The 13,853-nt window shown below is 46.2% G+C and overlaps 1 protein-coding gene across 1 annotated transcript; it reads left to right on the top strand.

Moving 5' to 3' along the window:
• Nucleotides 1–2,987: 2,987 nt before the first annotated feature.
• RIPPLY3 (ripply transcriptional repressor 3) lies at nucleotides 2,988–12,292 on the top strand. Its single transcript, XM_025867553.2, has 4 exons — nucleotides 2,988–3,105; nucleotides 4,020–4,086; nucleotides 7,930–7,997; nucleotides 11,278–12,292. Exons 1-4 carry the CDS (start codon nucleotides 3,002–3,004, stop codon nucleotides 11,585–11,587), a joined length of 549 nt encoding a protein of 182 aa, XP_025723338.1. The 5' UTR covers nucleotides 2,988–3,001; the 3' UTR covers nucleotides 11,588–12,292.
• Nucleotides 12,293–13,853: the final 1,561 nt, after the last annotated feature.

Raw genomic sequence — 13,853 nt, 5'->3', positions numbered from 1 at the left:
AGAGAGAGACACAGCGAGAGAGGGAACACAAGCAGGGGGAGTGGGAGAGGGAGAAGCAGGCTTCCCGCGGAGCAGGGAGCCCGATGTGGGGCTCCATCCCAGGACCCTGGGAGCATGACCTGAGCCAAAGGCAGATGCTTAACGACTGAGCCACCCAGGCGCCCCACCAATGAATTTATTTTTCATTAAATATATTTTCAGCAAAAACATGCATAGCTATTAATTTTCATTACAGTTTGTGGAGTTCTACTCCACCTCCTTGAGGGTAGAGTATTTACATAAATCTCTTGGAACTCTTCTGTTAAGGAGACTTGCTCCTCATTCAATATTTATTGATATCAGTATGAACTCATTGATGTTTAATATATACCTTGGGTTATGATCCAGAACTACTTGATATTGTCGCTCAAATTGTCACTGCTCTGCCAGGCCATGTGTTCTTACATGTGCTTGGCAGAAGCAAGAACAAAAGAAAACAAAAAGACAAAACTGAGTGTTTACTGTGTGCAGGCGTTCTCTTGGGTCCTTCTTCTCTTTGAAACTTACTTTAGCAGCACTCAGTGTCTGAATTCCTTGTACCCGCAGGAGCACAAGTTCTAGTTTTCTAACCAGATGGTGACTTTACACCAGTTACCTAACTTCTCCGAACCCCAGTTTCTTAATCTGTAGGATAAGGATAATGCCTATTTGCAGGGTTGGGATGAGGATTAAATCGATAGTTTATGAAATTATTTGCTCCACAAAAGGAGGAAATGAATCTAATTATATGAAGTGCTTGGAATAGTCAGCCTTAGAAAGGAGAATGGTGGTACCAGGAGCTGCAGGAGAAGGGAATGGGGAGTTTGTGTTTAATGGGACGGAGTTTCACTTTGGGACGATGAAAATGTTCTGGGGGTGGATAATGGGGTTGGATTCACAACAGAGTGAATGTACTTAAGGCTGCTGAGTTGTATGTGAAAATGGTTAAACCGGTAAATGTTGTTATGCATATTTTACCACACAGAAATATATGCTCATTGCTGAAAATTTAGAAAACGTTTTTTAAGTGTTTTAAATCCTTACTGGGGCGCCTGGCTGGCTTTGTCAGTGCAGCGTGGGACTCTTGATCTCCGAGTTGTAAGTTCGAGCCCCATGGTTGTAGAGATAAAAATAATTTAAAACATCTTTTAAAAAAATCCTTGGTCATCCCAGTACTCAAGTGGCCACTTCTGTTTTGTCATTTGTAGCCCAACCTACTCATTCAATTTTCTTCTTTTAATGTTATATGTATGTATTTCCCCAGGCTGTTCAAAATTCAACAACCATTTTTATTAGCTGCATGATATTCCACCATCACTGATTAGTCGTTGCCGTGTTTTGGCATACTTTTCAGCATTATAAGTAACACTGTGATGAACATCTCTCTGTGAATTAATACATCTTTAATATAGACCCAGAAGGAGAATTACCGAGCCAAGAGGTGATCATTTTTAAGGCGCGGGGTAACCTGACTACATTGTCACAGGCTACCTGAAAGACACTCGTTTTAAGGCACCCAAGGGGTTGTCCAACGTTAAATATAGTACTGTATGGTTGTAATGTTGTCTGCTAATGTTGTTCTTTGACACTGCCCTCCCCCTCTGTTATACTCAGTGTCTTCTTTAATCATTTGTATGAAATTGTACATAGTAAGGTTATTAATTTTCCCTCTCTGCCTTTACTTAGGTTTAATTATTGCCAAACATCTGTTGCTTTTAAGAAAACAAAATGTGGAAATATTTTTATTTCTTAAGTTCGTTGATTTTTTTCCCATAGAGCACATGTAAATTCCCATAAATCACAAACAGCAAGCTCCAGTTCTCAAACGCAGCGTCAGTGGGGCGCGAAGGAGCAGATGCTATTTAAGCAAGTCGTTCCCGTCCCCCCCACCCCCCGCCCCGTCCCCCGGGTCCAGGCCCAGGTCTGTCGCCGGGGCAGCTGATAAACCAGCATTCCTTCCCCCTGACCCTGCGCTGGCGACGGTGGCAGCTGCGCTCGCGCGCCCCCTCGAGCTCTGCAGCCTGGGGAAGTGTCCTCGGGGCCGGGCATCGGCGGCTCCAGGCTCATCTAGGCGCTTTCTAATCGCGGCTCCGGGCTAACCGGAGGCAAATCCCTCGCACCCCCACGGGGAGTCGTGTTCTCTCCCAAGCCTCGCGACGGTGGGCCGCGTGCTGTCTTCTCGCTCTCCTCTCCGCGGCCTTCCACCGCCTGGAAGCGCAGCCGCGTTTCCACCCTACCCGGTTCGCGCAGCGCCGTCGGGGCGTCCCGGGAGCCCGCGCTCCGGCACCGCAGGGGAGGGCAGGTCCCGAGGGTCCCGAGACGTCTGTAGACGCGCCCCAAAACCCCGCGGCCGCTTAAAAGGGGTGGACGTGAGAGCCTCCGTAAATCTGGGCACCTAGACGCCCCCGCAGGAACCAGAAGAACCCTTTAGGGGCCGCGGGGAGCCCCCAGAGGGGCGGGAAGAAGCTAGGGACCCCTCCGCGCCCGGCGGGGGAGGCCCCTGGGCCAGCGCCCCGCCACCCCCGACCCCAGAGGGAGGGTGCCCTACAGAAACTCCCCCCTTCCCCGCACGTGTCCTCCTCCCCGCGTTTCCCGAGTCACTTCCCGCCGCCCATTCCCCAAGCTTCCTCGCCCTCGCCCCTGGCGACCCTCCCTGGGTTTCCTTTGTCCCCTCCACACCCTCGCCCCGAGCTTCCTGAGTCCTTTCCACGGATATTTCCCCCCTCCCCCATCGCACCCCCCCGCGCGGCGCCCCTTCTGGAGCTTTTCCCGTCCCCTCCCCCTCTCCGGCTTCCCCGTCCCTTCCCGGAGCCTCTCCAGCGCCCTCCCCGCCCCCTCCTCGGTCTCCCTTGTCCCCTCCCGCCCCGCCCCCGTTTTTAAACCTGGCGCCGAGCGCACTGGTAGGTGAGCGCCCTCGCCCGAGCGGTTAGAGGCGCGGCCGTGTCGCTGGCGCCGCGGGAGAGGCGCTGGCTGCGCGGGCACCATGAGACCCGAGGCGGCGGCCGGAGCCCGGGAGGCGCGGGGGCGCGTCTGTCAGTGTCCCGCGGACGGTCCCCGGAGGCCACCGCCGCCGCGCGGGCCCGAGAGGTGAGGGTGTCCCCGCGGTCCCCTGGACGCGTGGAGAGGCGCGCGGCGCGTCGGTGCGTCGGTGCGGCGAGCGCAGAGCGGGATGTTCCAGCGCCGCTGAGCCCCCCGGATCCGGGCGGAGCCCCGGAGCCCGACGGCGACGCCGCGCAAGTTCCTTAGCCTTAGACGGGGATGCACAGTCCTCTCTATTTTCCGCGCACGGTGCCGAAGTGTGGAGGCCCAGGAAGCGCCCCGCGAGTAAATGGGCCAACGCTTCCATTCATAGATCTGAAATTCACTGGGCTGGGAACGTTGAAGTCTCGGGGCCTCTCAGCTAGCCTTGTTGCAGGGGATCCCCTCACCACGCGGACTGTCACACTCTCGATAACAGTCTTTGTTTGGCCGGCGCTTGGGGCTCAGCCCTTTCAAGGTAGTACAGTTAAAGTGAGGAAGGGGCTGGGTGGTTAGGCAGCCAGAGTGGAGAAACCCATCCCCAACCCCACCCCCCTTTCGCATCGTAGAACCCTCTGGAATCATCTCTGCAGGGTCAAGATCCTTCAACAGCAGAGGGGGTGCGGTTGAAATTAATGAGCAAAAAAGTCGCCACCTACAGTAGGGAATCAATTGAAGAATCCAGTCAGGTTGGGAGAGAAATCTCTCAACTAATGTGTCCCCTGATAATTGCATCAGATTTGGGACTTCTCAAAGCCAGTGAAGGCAGAGAACTGAGAATGCGGCAGGAGGAAAAAAAAAAAAAAAAAAACGCAAATGGCACGGGTTTATCCACAGACTGAGAACTTGAGAGAACTTTCTGCGGTATCCAGTGACTCTTTCTCAGGCAAACATTGGAATTGATAAGAATGATAACTCTTATGATATACTTTTAAAAGACAGCAGAAAATTCTGGGGTTCACCTCTGGTCCCTGCCTTTCCAGCCCCACACCATGGAGACCTTGGATCCTCACACCCCAAGAAGCTGAGCTGACCAGAGCCGGAAGCCGGGTAAGGTGAAGGTGGGCATTGTGGTATCGAAGGGTTCAGCCAGAAAGTGGCAACTAAAAAATGACCATGAAAGGCCTCCTCAGCTTGTCCCTCCCTTGGTCCTCTAATGCCGAAGTGCCTGTGGGCCTGGGAGAGGGAACCTGGGTGAGCCTGCTGTTGATCAGACCTGATCACATGTATAGATGGGGCTCCTGCTTGCTTCTTTCTTGAAAAGCAAAACCACTATGGCATAGCTCTTTCAAGGGCATTTTAAAGAGAGTTCTAGAAAAGAGCATTTCCCAAAACTTCCCATTGAGAGAGATTTCTTTATGTTGAGTCGTCCCCCCCCAGGGCAACCCAGCAGGTAGAGAGAGGAGGGGAGAAGCTTGCCCCAGTCTCCCTTCTGAGTGTGCCATTACTGGTGGGCTTGTACCACAGTGCAAATAAGGGCAGAGACCAGTCTGGGGTGCCCAGAAGCCCCCACCCACCAGCTGGCCCTTTCTGAAGCACTTTTGCCCAGTCTGCAAGCACTCCTGGGGTAATTCATGTTGTCTGAGCAAATACACTCCAGCCGAGGGCTTTGTGGGTAAAGATTAATCTCCACCACAATTCTTTTGTTTCCTGCATTAGTAACTAAATTGCTTTATACTTGTTGAAGTAATGGCTTGCTTTCATAGAATTTACCTTTCCTTTTTTAAAAAATCTTAAGTTGTAAGTTGATGACTTTTATAATGCTGAAGAGCTAATCAGGCTGGGAAGGACCATGTATTTAATTTACCAAACATGTGGTATATGTTATGTGGGCAGTTATTTGTAATATGATAAGAAACTCAGGTGCACGAAAGCTGACCTTTGACTGTATTTTGATATTCAGACTACTTTATTAAATTAGCCCGGATAATGGAAGTTTTAATTGTTGCTGTTATTTTAAAAATGAAACAAATACAATCTATATCAAATTAACAAGGGATATGATTTTGTAGCCTAAGTTACTCTTAAATATGTGCAATATCTAAATAATGGAGAATAATTAACATCTTTTGCATTCAAACTTAAGGTCTTAAACATCAGCCCTTTAAAAGGTGCTTGGGAGAGGGAGAAATTACAGAAGTTCACAATTATCCAATTTTTTGTTAAATGAAATGTATATGGAGCCTATCAGTTGTTGCAGGAGTAAAAATACAATAGCACAGTATAGTATACAAGGCAGTTGGGTTTTTTCCTTATGGTGAGAAGGATACTTGTGAGAAAAATGATTACTTGCAGGAAAGTGTTCAGCTGTAGGAAGTTGCTAGGTGATCGTCAGCATGGCACAGTTGTGTCCGTGGATTTTGGGAGTGGGGGTGCTCTGAGGGGGCTGTACCGCATAATGCCCCGCTTGTCCGGCCAGCTCTTTCCAGAGCCCAGCGGGCCAGGCGGAAAGGACAGTAGCGGGCGACCGCTGGTTCTAGGTACCGCGCACTGTTCCGGGAGCCCAGGCAGGGAGAGCGCAGCCTGGCGCGGGGAGGGAACGCTTCTTGCTCAACAGCGCCCTCTCCCGACAACACGGGAGAATCCCTTGGCTCCAGAGCCCGGTTGTGTATTTCCCCCGAGAAATTCGAGGGCTGGGTTCAAGGCCCTATGCCCTGAGCACTGGGGTCACCCTCACCCATTTAGTACCCCTACCTCCCTTTGGGAGCTGTCTTCCTCTCCTGCTTGGGGAAATGAAGGACAGCCTAAGCCTTTGTTGACCTCTGTTACATTTCGCTCCTGGCCACTTGCCCACCTTGCAAGGGAGGGGATTTCCTAAAAAGAGGTGTCTACTGGGTTCATCCTCCCATTTTACAGGCTTCCCACACCATCGCTTTATCGGGGTCAGAGGCTGCATGGGGAGGAGAACGGGAGACTCTAATGAAAGTCGGCTTGTGTCTCTTCTCTTACTCCTACGGACACACACACACACACACACACACACACACACACACACACACACCTTTCCTTGTATACATTCCTGATCCCCTTGAATTATCCAAGTGTGAATGTGTAGACATTTCTGTCATCAGCAAATGATCTTTAATTGGAAGACATTTGTGGCATACAGTTTTTAAAGCTATGTATGTTGGGGGTAAAGTTTTACAGTTTTTAAAGGCGTATTGTATGTTTCACAGAGTCTGGTTAGAATTACTCACTTAAAGGAAGCTGTTTTTCTGTGCTAACACTGCCTTTTGGTGTCCACCAAAGTTTGCACTGTGGCATTAGATGTGCTCCCCTCACAGGATATAAAGTCACCTCTGACAACCCAGGATGGCTTACTGTGGTAGTGAGCAATTAGGGGTATTTCATAATTACAAACAGAACCTAACACGGACATGATTCTCCGGAGTCCTCAAAAAGCGAACTTCATTTTGGAAAAGATTTTGTTCCAAGAGCCTCATTTTCTTTCCTTAACTTCACTCACCCAGGCATGTTGTAAAAAATACGGTTGGTAAAATATATTGACATTTGCTCACAAAGGCCACACGCCTATCACTGCGGGATAGAATGGGTGTGATGATCCTTGGTGACAAACCATCCTCCTGGTCCTTCCTTGTCCTGCTCTAGCAGATTTTGTCTCACTCCCGATCTGGTTTCTGCTAAACTCCATGCAAACCCAAGGGCTAGGGTTTCTGATCCATTGCCCCAGGCCATTTCAGCTCACTTTCAAGCTGTTCCTGGATGGTCTGTCCCAAGACGCCCCACTTCCCGCTTTCCATAGTAACTAAAATTTTCAGAGCTCTGAGATCAAATGACAATTACCAGCTTTGCAGCCTCTCAGATCATCTGACCACAGTTCAGGCCAAGTTCACTGAGATTCAGGACCTCACGAATTTGGGTAGAATGGGGTCAGTCCTGGACAGGCAGGTGTGACTGTCCCTTCACCTCCCTAGCGCCGATGCTGGTCACAGCATGGACAAGCCTGGCTCTCTCTCTCCCTCTCTTTCTGCTTGTATCCTATCTCCATCCATGTTGCCCTTAGTGGCTCAGACTGGCTTCCCTTTCCTCCACTCGTGATATTCAAGTGGTCAAGGGGTTTTTTGAATACTACAGAAGCGCCCTTGGGATCCATCTTTCCTTGCCTTCCTGTCACTGTTCAGACCTTTATCCCTTCTTGCCCCGTGCCTCTGAGCCCTTACCGCCCCAATCTAGGCTGTGCACTGCTCCCTGGGGCCGCCATTATCCTTAAAATACAGATCTGACTGTTGAACTCCTGGCTCAAAAACCAGCACTGGGCTCTAGTGCTGTCTCCAGAATGAAACCTAGGCTCAAAAGTAGGTATTCAAGGTATCCTGTAATCGGGACTCAGCTTCCTGCTGGAGCCCCTTAAATAACACAGCTTCTCCTTCATTCCACCCTGGGCTCCTCACCTTTCCCTACCTATGCCCTCTGTTTTCTGGTCCCTCAGAATTTGATGTTCCCCTCCGCCAGGAATGGTCTCAGACTTGCACACCCAAATGCTACTGATGTCTCTGCTAGGCCCTCCGTGAAGCTTTTCTTCCTCCCTGCCTAGAAGCGTTGGCATCTTGCTGTACAAGGCTTTGTGGTGTAGTCATTTGCCTACGTGTGTGTCTTTTCCCGTTAGGTTGAAAAAACCTGAACTGCAGGACTGTGTCAGACTCATCTTCCCATCTTTGAATCCCTCACAGTGCCCAGGCCATTGCTGACAACAGGAAGAGAAAGAGGGGCTTATCAAATACCCTGAGGGTGTTTAAACTGTCTCTAAAACTGGTATTGATACTAAGAAGTTCAGACTACTTGGATTTTCTTTTTTTAGAATTTCCGGATGCTAAGGTTCTTGACTATGAGGTTTTTGACCATATCTGTGTCTGTACGTGTCTGTCTTTACAGCTTGAACCTGAAGGTGACCAACAAGCTCCGGGATCAAAGGGGGCCTTTGGGTTTCAGCATCCTGTAAGGTAACACGACCTGACAGTAATAAATAGATTATTTCCTTTTAACAGAGGCATAAATACACTTTAGTGTCTTCAACTGTGCACATTCCCAACAAAGTAGAAAATAATTCGGTATATTCCCTAATATTTAGTTATTATCCCAAGAAACTTCAAGGATCTTTTGTTGGATTTCTGGAATCTATTCTGGAATCATTCATTCATTAATTCATTCAGTGTTCTAGTTGCAAATTGGATTGACCTCTTTCCTTTGTCTTTTGTTTTTACCTCTCATTACATATTATGTCTTGTGTTAAATTCAACGGAATATGAATTGTATACGGGTGTCTGCTTATCTACTTAAATATTTAAGCCCATTCCAATTTCTCTCCCAGGATATCAGTTAGTATATTGTCCAGAGCAAAGTAAACCTTCAAAACGTGTGTGACCAAATGAGGGGTCGGGTGGATGGCTCCACCACGGTTGGCTCCTCCAGGCTTTCTGAGCTCCCGCAGTCCTGGGGGTGATCAGGACCTGCACTGCTGTGTCCCTCTTACATTTCATCCACTTTGGGCAGGTGGCTCATGCTCAGGATTTGTATCTGTTTCTCTGTCTCTTTCTCTCCCCATCCTGGAAGAGTATTTTTACCCTGGTTATCCTGGAAGACCGAAACTTTAGTAAAATCCAAAGATCCTAATTGCTAGAGATAAAATCGAAAGTCCTTCAGACTGGTCAAAGAGTGATTTTTGGAAAAGGGAAACTTTCCTTGTGCCCCTGACACCAGTGGTCTTTTTTCCCCACAGGATCACTCGGGAAACTTTAAAAATGCAGACGCTGGGTGGCCCCCCGGGGGTGCTGACGCACTCGGTCTGGGCAAGGCCTACGTGTCTGTATTTTCACAGGCTCCCTGGCTGATCCCAGCATGCGTCGGGGTTGAGGGCCACCATCCTCCTTCATGCCCTGTGAGCACCACCTGCCCTGCACACCCATGCACCTGCTTACCACAGACACCCTGCTGCTCCCCAATGTTTGATTCACTGAAAATGCAAGGACTGGTGAAGCATGCATTACAAACCAAGGACGCAGGTTTATTCTATCTTTTTATTACAAAAAATTTCAAACTTACACACAAGTGGAGAGAATAGTCTCTCCCCGCCTCCACATGCCCATCTCCAGCCTTAATAATTATCAACAGTCTTCAGATCTGATCGTGAGTATCACCCTCTCCCAATTATGTTTTTATTATTGTTAGAATATTTTTTTGAGATTTATTTATTTTTTTAAAAGATTTATTTATTTGAGAGAGAGAATGAGATAGAGAGAGAGCACATGAGAAGGGGGAGGGTCCGAGGGAGAAGCAGACTCCCCGCCGAGCAGGGAGCCCGATGGCGGGACTCGATCCCGGGACCCCAGGATCATGACCTGAGCCGAAGGCAGGCGCCCAACCAACTGAGCCACCGAGGCGCCCGAGATTTATTTATTTGCGGGAGAGAGAGCACGAGTAGGAGGGGCAGAAGGAGAGGGAAAGAGAGAATCCCAAGCAGACTCCCCACTGAGCACAGAGCCCGACCCTGGGCTCAATCTCACGACCCTGAGATCCTGACCTGAGGTGAAACCAAGAGTTGGATGCTTAACCAACCGTGCCCCCCCAGGCGCCCCTGTTGTCAGAATGTTAAAGCACTTCCAGACAGCCTACAAGTTCAAATTCCCCTGTAAATACTTCAGCATTACAGCTAATTTTTAATATGGCCAAACCCTAAACTATGTTTATGTTTCTGTCATTATTTGTATTTTATATAATATTCTGTATATATAATACATATATTATATATAATATATAATTATATTCTGTCATTATTTGTATTTTATATAATATAGATATATATAAAAATTTAATATATTTACTATATTTATATATAATAATATATATCCTATATATAGAAATTATCTATCTATCTATATATATATATATATAATGGTTTTCTTTTTCTCTGTTTGTTGCAGAGATCCTCAACCCTAGCACTATTGACACTTTGAGCTGGATAATTCTTTGTTGTAAGGGGCTGTGGTGGGCATTATGGGATGTTTACCAGCATCCCTGGCCTCTGCCCACTACATGCTAGTAGCTTCTCCTCAGTTGAGGCAACCAGAACTGTCTCTAGACATTGCCAAATGTGCTCTGAAGGTTGAGAATCCCTGGCTTATCAGAAATCTTAGGAAGTTTAGAATTGTCATGCATTATTTATAGTAGGGCATTCTCTCTCCCTCTCTCTCTTTTCTTTTCTATCCAAAAAGAGAGAAATTGCATTCAGCTTTGCAGGGGTGCATGGCTGGCTCAGTTGGTAGAGTGTGTGACTCTGGATCTCGGGGTTGTAGGTTTAAGCCCCATGTTGGGCATAGAGATCACTTAAAAATAAAAAAGAAATCAGCTTTGCAAATAAGTAGTGGTCAAATGATAATCCCTCTCAGTTCCTCAGAAGACCTCAGGAAAAAATGCAAATAAATTAGTGAAAGGCATAAGAATAAGGGGTTATGGGGAGAGTGAAGGGTATTTTAAATACTTTCCATGTATAACTGTAATCCTAAATTCTACATAACCTGAATTTAGAGTTCCAAGTTTATATATTTAGGTTCTTTCCCTTCCTTCCTTCCTTCCTTCCTTCCTTCCTTCCTTCCTTCCTTCCTTCCTTCCTTCCTTCCTTCCTTCTTTCCTTCCTTCTTTCCTTCCTTTTTTCCTATTCTTTAGACACATAGTCAGGGTTACCGTTTCTGTTCTGGCAAAGCTAGGAACCCACCCCTACAGCTTCTCTGTAGCAATGTCCAGAAAAATTAGCTGCTTCTCTAGACTGCGGTTCCAGAGTCATATTTCCCCCAGAGCCCAAAGGCCACAACATTCCCCGTCCTTGGGGGTGCTAGGGGGAGTGGGGCCTAACCTAAATAAGACATATATTCTCCAGGATAAGTGACGTTCTCTGTTTGATCAGACTGAGACTCTTCATCTTGAAACTCAGTGTTTTAATTTCCTTTTACCTTCATGGAAGCACACCCTTTTTCCTGTGGTGGTCTAAATCGATCTGCTCACTCCAATTATAGCTTGTTTCTGAACTGCTGGGTAGGGTTCCTTTTGCCAGGTCTCTCCACCTGCCCACGTTTTTGTGTTCTGATGATTTAGAAAACACTCTGTGCAGCAGAAGGCAAGATCAGAGAGGGAGATTGGGAGTGAGATGCCTCTAGGGAAGGGGACCTGCTAGATGGAGGTTAGCCTGTTTCAGGGTGATTAATGGTGTATTTGTTTCTTAAATATTAGACTTTATTTACCCATTTCAAAGCGCCAAGAGTATCTGCAGAGTTCTGGGGAAAAAGTGCTGGCCAGTTTCCCAGTGCAAGCCACAATTCATTTCTACAATGACGAATCTGGTTCAGATGATGAAGAACAAGAGGAAGAAACCCAGTCTTCCAATCTTCAGAGTCAGGCGGAGAATGGCCCAGGAGGGAAGGACAGAGGTCAGCTGACAAACCCAAGATGGAGTTCTGTAGGACAGAGTGGCCTCGGTGGTAAGGGTCGACTCCCTCATGGTGACTCTCTGGGGGGCACAGAGTGTGCCTCGCCCAAATAAATGGGGTATCTCTCCCACACCAGACTTGGCTCACATGCGCTCTTGGGGACAGCTGTGCATTTCCCCTGGTATACAGCGTTTGGGGACTATCTCTGGCCAACAAGAACTTAGCTTGTAACTTTTCCTGCTCCTGGAGGTTCTCTTCAGGGCACTCATGCATACCACTGAGAAAGGAACCAGGAGGTTTGTGTTGACATGGGTTGTTATCAGATGGGACCAACTTTCAAGGCACATTCATATTGTCACTCTGCCATCCAATGACAGATTATTCCAATATAGATTAATAACCCACCGATGCCTCTCACTTCACCTCAGACTCATTATGTAGCTATTTCTGCTTTTGTAAACAAAAGGATTTAGACATTGTCCAAGGGTGGATGTGTTTTCTTAGTGGCATTTCAAAAAAATTTATGAAAAATAAAACTGAATAACTTCCATAAGAGTAACAAAAACTTTAAATATGGATTTCTAGGGGAATAATTTCGGTTTAAAATTTATGATCCTTGTCTAAGGGCTGAGCATATGAAGATATAGAGAAAAGAGCTTTAACTCTTAGTTGGGAACTGGTTTGGGCTTGTTACTTGAATAAAATAACACTGTTTTCAATCAAATTATCTAATATAAAATTATTTTCTTTTTTTATATTTTGATGATCAAATGATTGTGTTCCACAAGTTTGTTACTTAACTATCTTATATATGATTGTCTTCCTATATATAGTTCTTTAATAAGTTTATACTTGAAATAAATATTTTGAAAGACAAAATGTTTGATAATCACCTTTTTTGTTTAAGACAATTTATTTGTTTATTTACTTATTTAGATTTTATGTTTTTAAGTAACCTCCACACCCAACATGGGGCTCGAACTCACAACCCCGAGATCAAGAGTCACACGTGCTCTACCCACTGAGCCAGCCAGGTGCCCCATGTTTAAGGCAATTTTAGATTTAATTAGTGCCTGCTTTAAAGTTTTTATAAGTTTGGATGTTTTCATATTTAACTCTTCAAATGATATTGTTTTTAAAAATAAAAAAATGTATAAAAAGAAAGCAAAAGGGATTATAACCTCAATGCCCAAAAAGTCCTTTAAACATTAATAGTAAAAAAATTGGAGTAATACATGCAAATATTTTAACAATCCAAACAGCATAGAGAAGTATACATTTGCAAAGTAAAAGTCACCCTTTCCTGTTTTCCTCTTTCTCTGTGCAAAGGTACCTAACATCAATTGTTTCTGATTGCTCTGCCCCTTTAAAAACTACTATTTATAGGGTGCCTGGGTGGCTCAGTCGTTAAGCGTCTGCCTTTGGCTTAGGTCATGATCCCAGGGTCTTGGGATCGAGTCCCACACGGGGCTCCTTGCTCAGTGGGGTGCCTGCTTCTTCCTCTGCCCTTTCCCCCTGCTTGTGCTCTCTCTCTCTCTCTCTATGACATAATAACTAAATAAAATCTTTTTTAAAAAAGTATCCATATGCCCCAAAATGCCCCCTTCCCAGCAATGAGCCCAGGCCCCTTCCCCACCTCCCTGTCCCGGTGACTGGGCTGCTTTGCTCAATGGGAATTATTTACACTGACCACGGGCCACATGACACTATTCTTACCTGTTTCTGTAGCATGTCCTGCCATGCTAATTATATAGACTCTACTAAGATTTTTCCATTATTTTATTTTGGACCCTGCATGATCAACTGAAATCAGAGGGATTTTTTTGTTTGTTTGTTTTTTGGGCAACTTAGTTTTAATCACCTTTTCCTCCTTGTAATAGCTCATTAAAGAGGAAAACTACCTGTTTTTCTGTGTCTGCATGAGTCATTTTTGTAGAATTGCTGGTGAAAAACCAATGCATAAATAGGTAATTTTTTATGATGCTTAGAAAAATGATGGATATTTATAAAAACAACTTGAACTCCCTTGGAATTTGCTGGGCAAATCTAAAATATGATATCATTATAATATTCCGTTATACCATTACATGGCAACTTTTACAAGCAGATTTTATTTTTATTTTATAGTTTGAAACATTTCAAAAAATGCTCAGCATCATTGCCATTACAGAAATGAAAAATGAGAACAATAGATACTGTCAAACACCTACTAGAATGATTAAAATTTTTAAAAGACAGGGCGCCCGGGTGGCTCAGTCGTTAAGTGTCTGCCTTCAGCTCGGGTCATGATCCCAGGGTCCTGGGATCGAGTCCCGCATCGGGCTCCCTGCTCCACGGGAAGCCTGCTTCTCCCTCTCCCACTCCCTCTGCTTGTGTTCC

Source organism: Callorhinus ursinus, unplaced genomic scaffold (assembly GCF_003265705.2).
Source record: "Callorhinus ursinus isolate GAN/ISIS: 27379988/994484 unplaced genomic scaffold, GSC_fseal_2.0 scaffold1, whole genome shotgun sequence".
Classification (NCBI taxonomy): Eukaryota; Metazoa; Chordata; class Mammalia; order Carnivora; family Otariidae; genus Callorhinus; species Callorhinus ursinus.
Note: the sequence above shows the minus strand (reverse complement) of the source record. Positions and strands in the feature narration are given on the sequence as shown.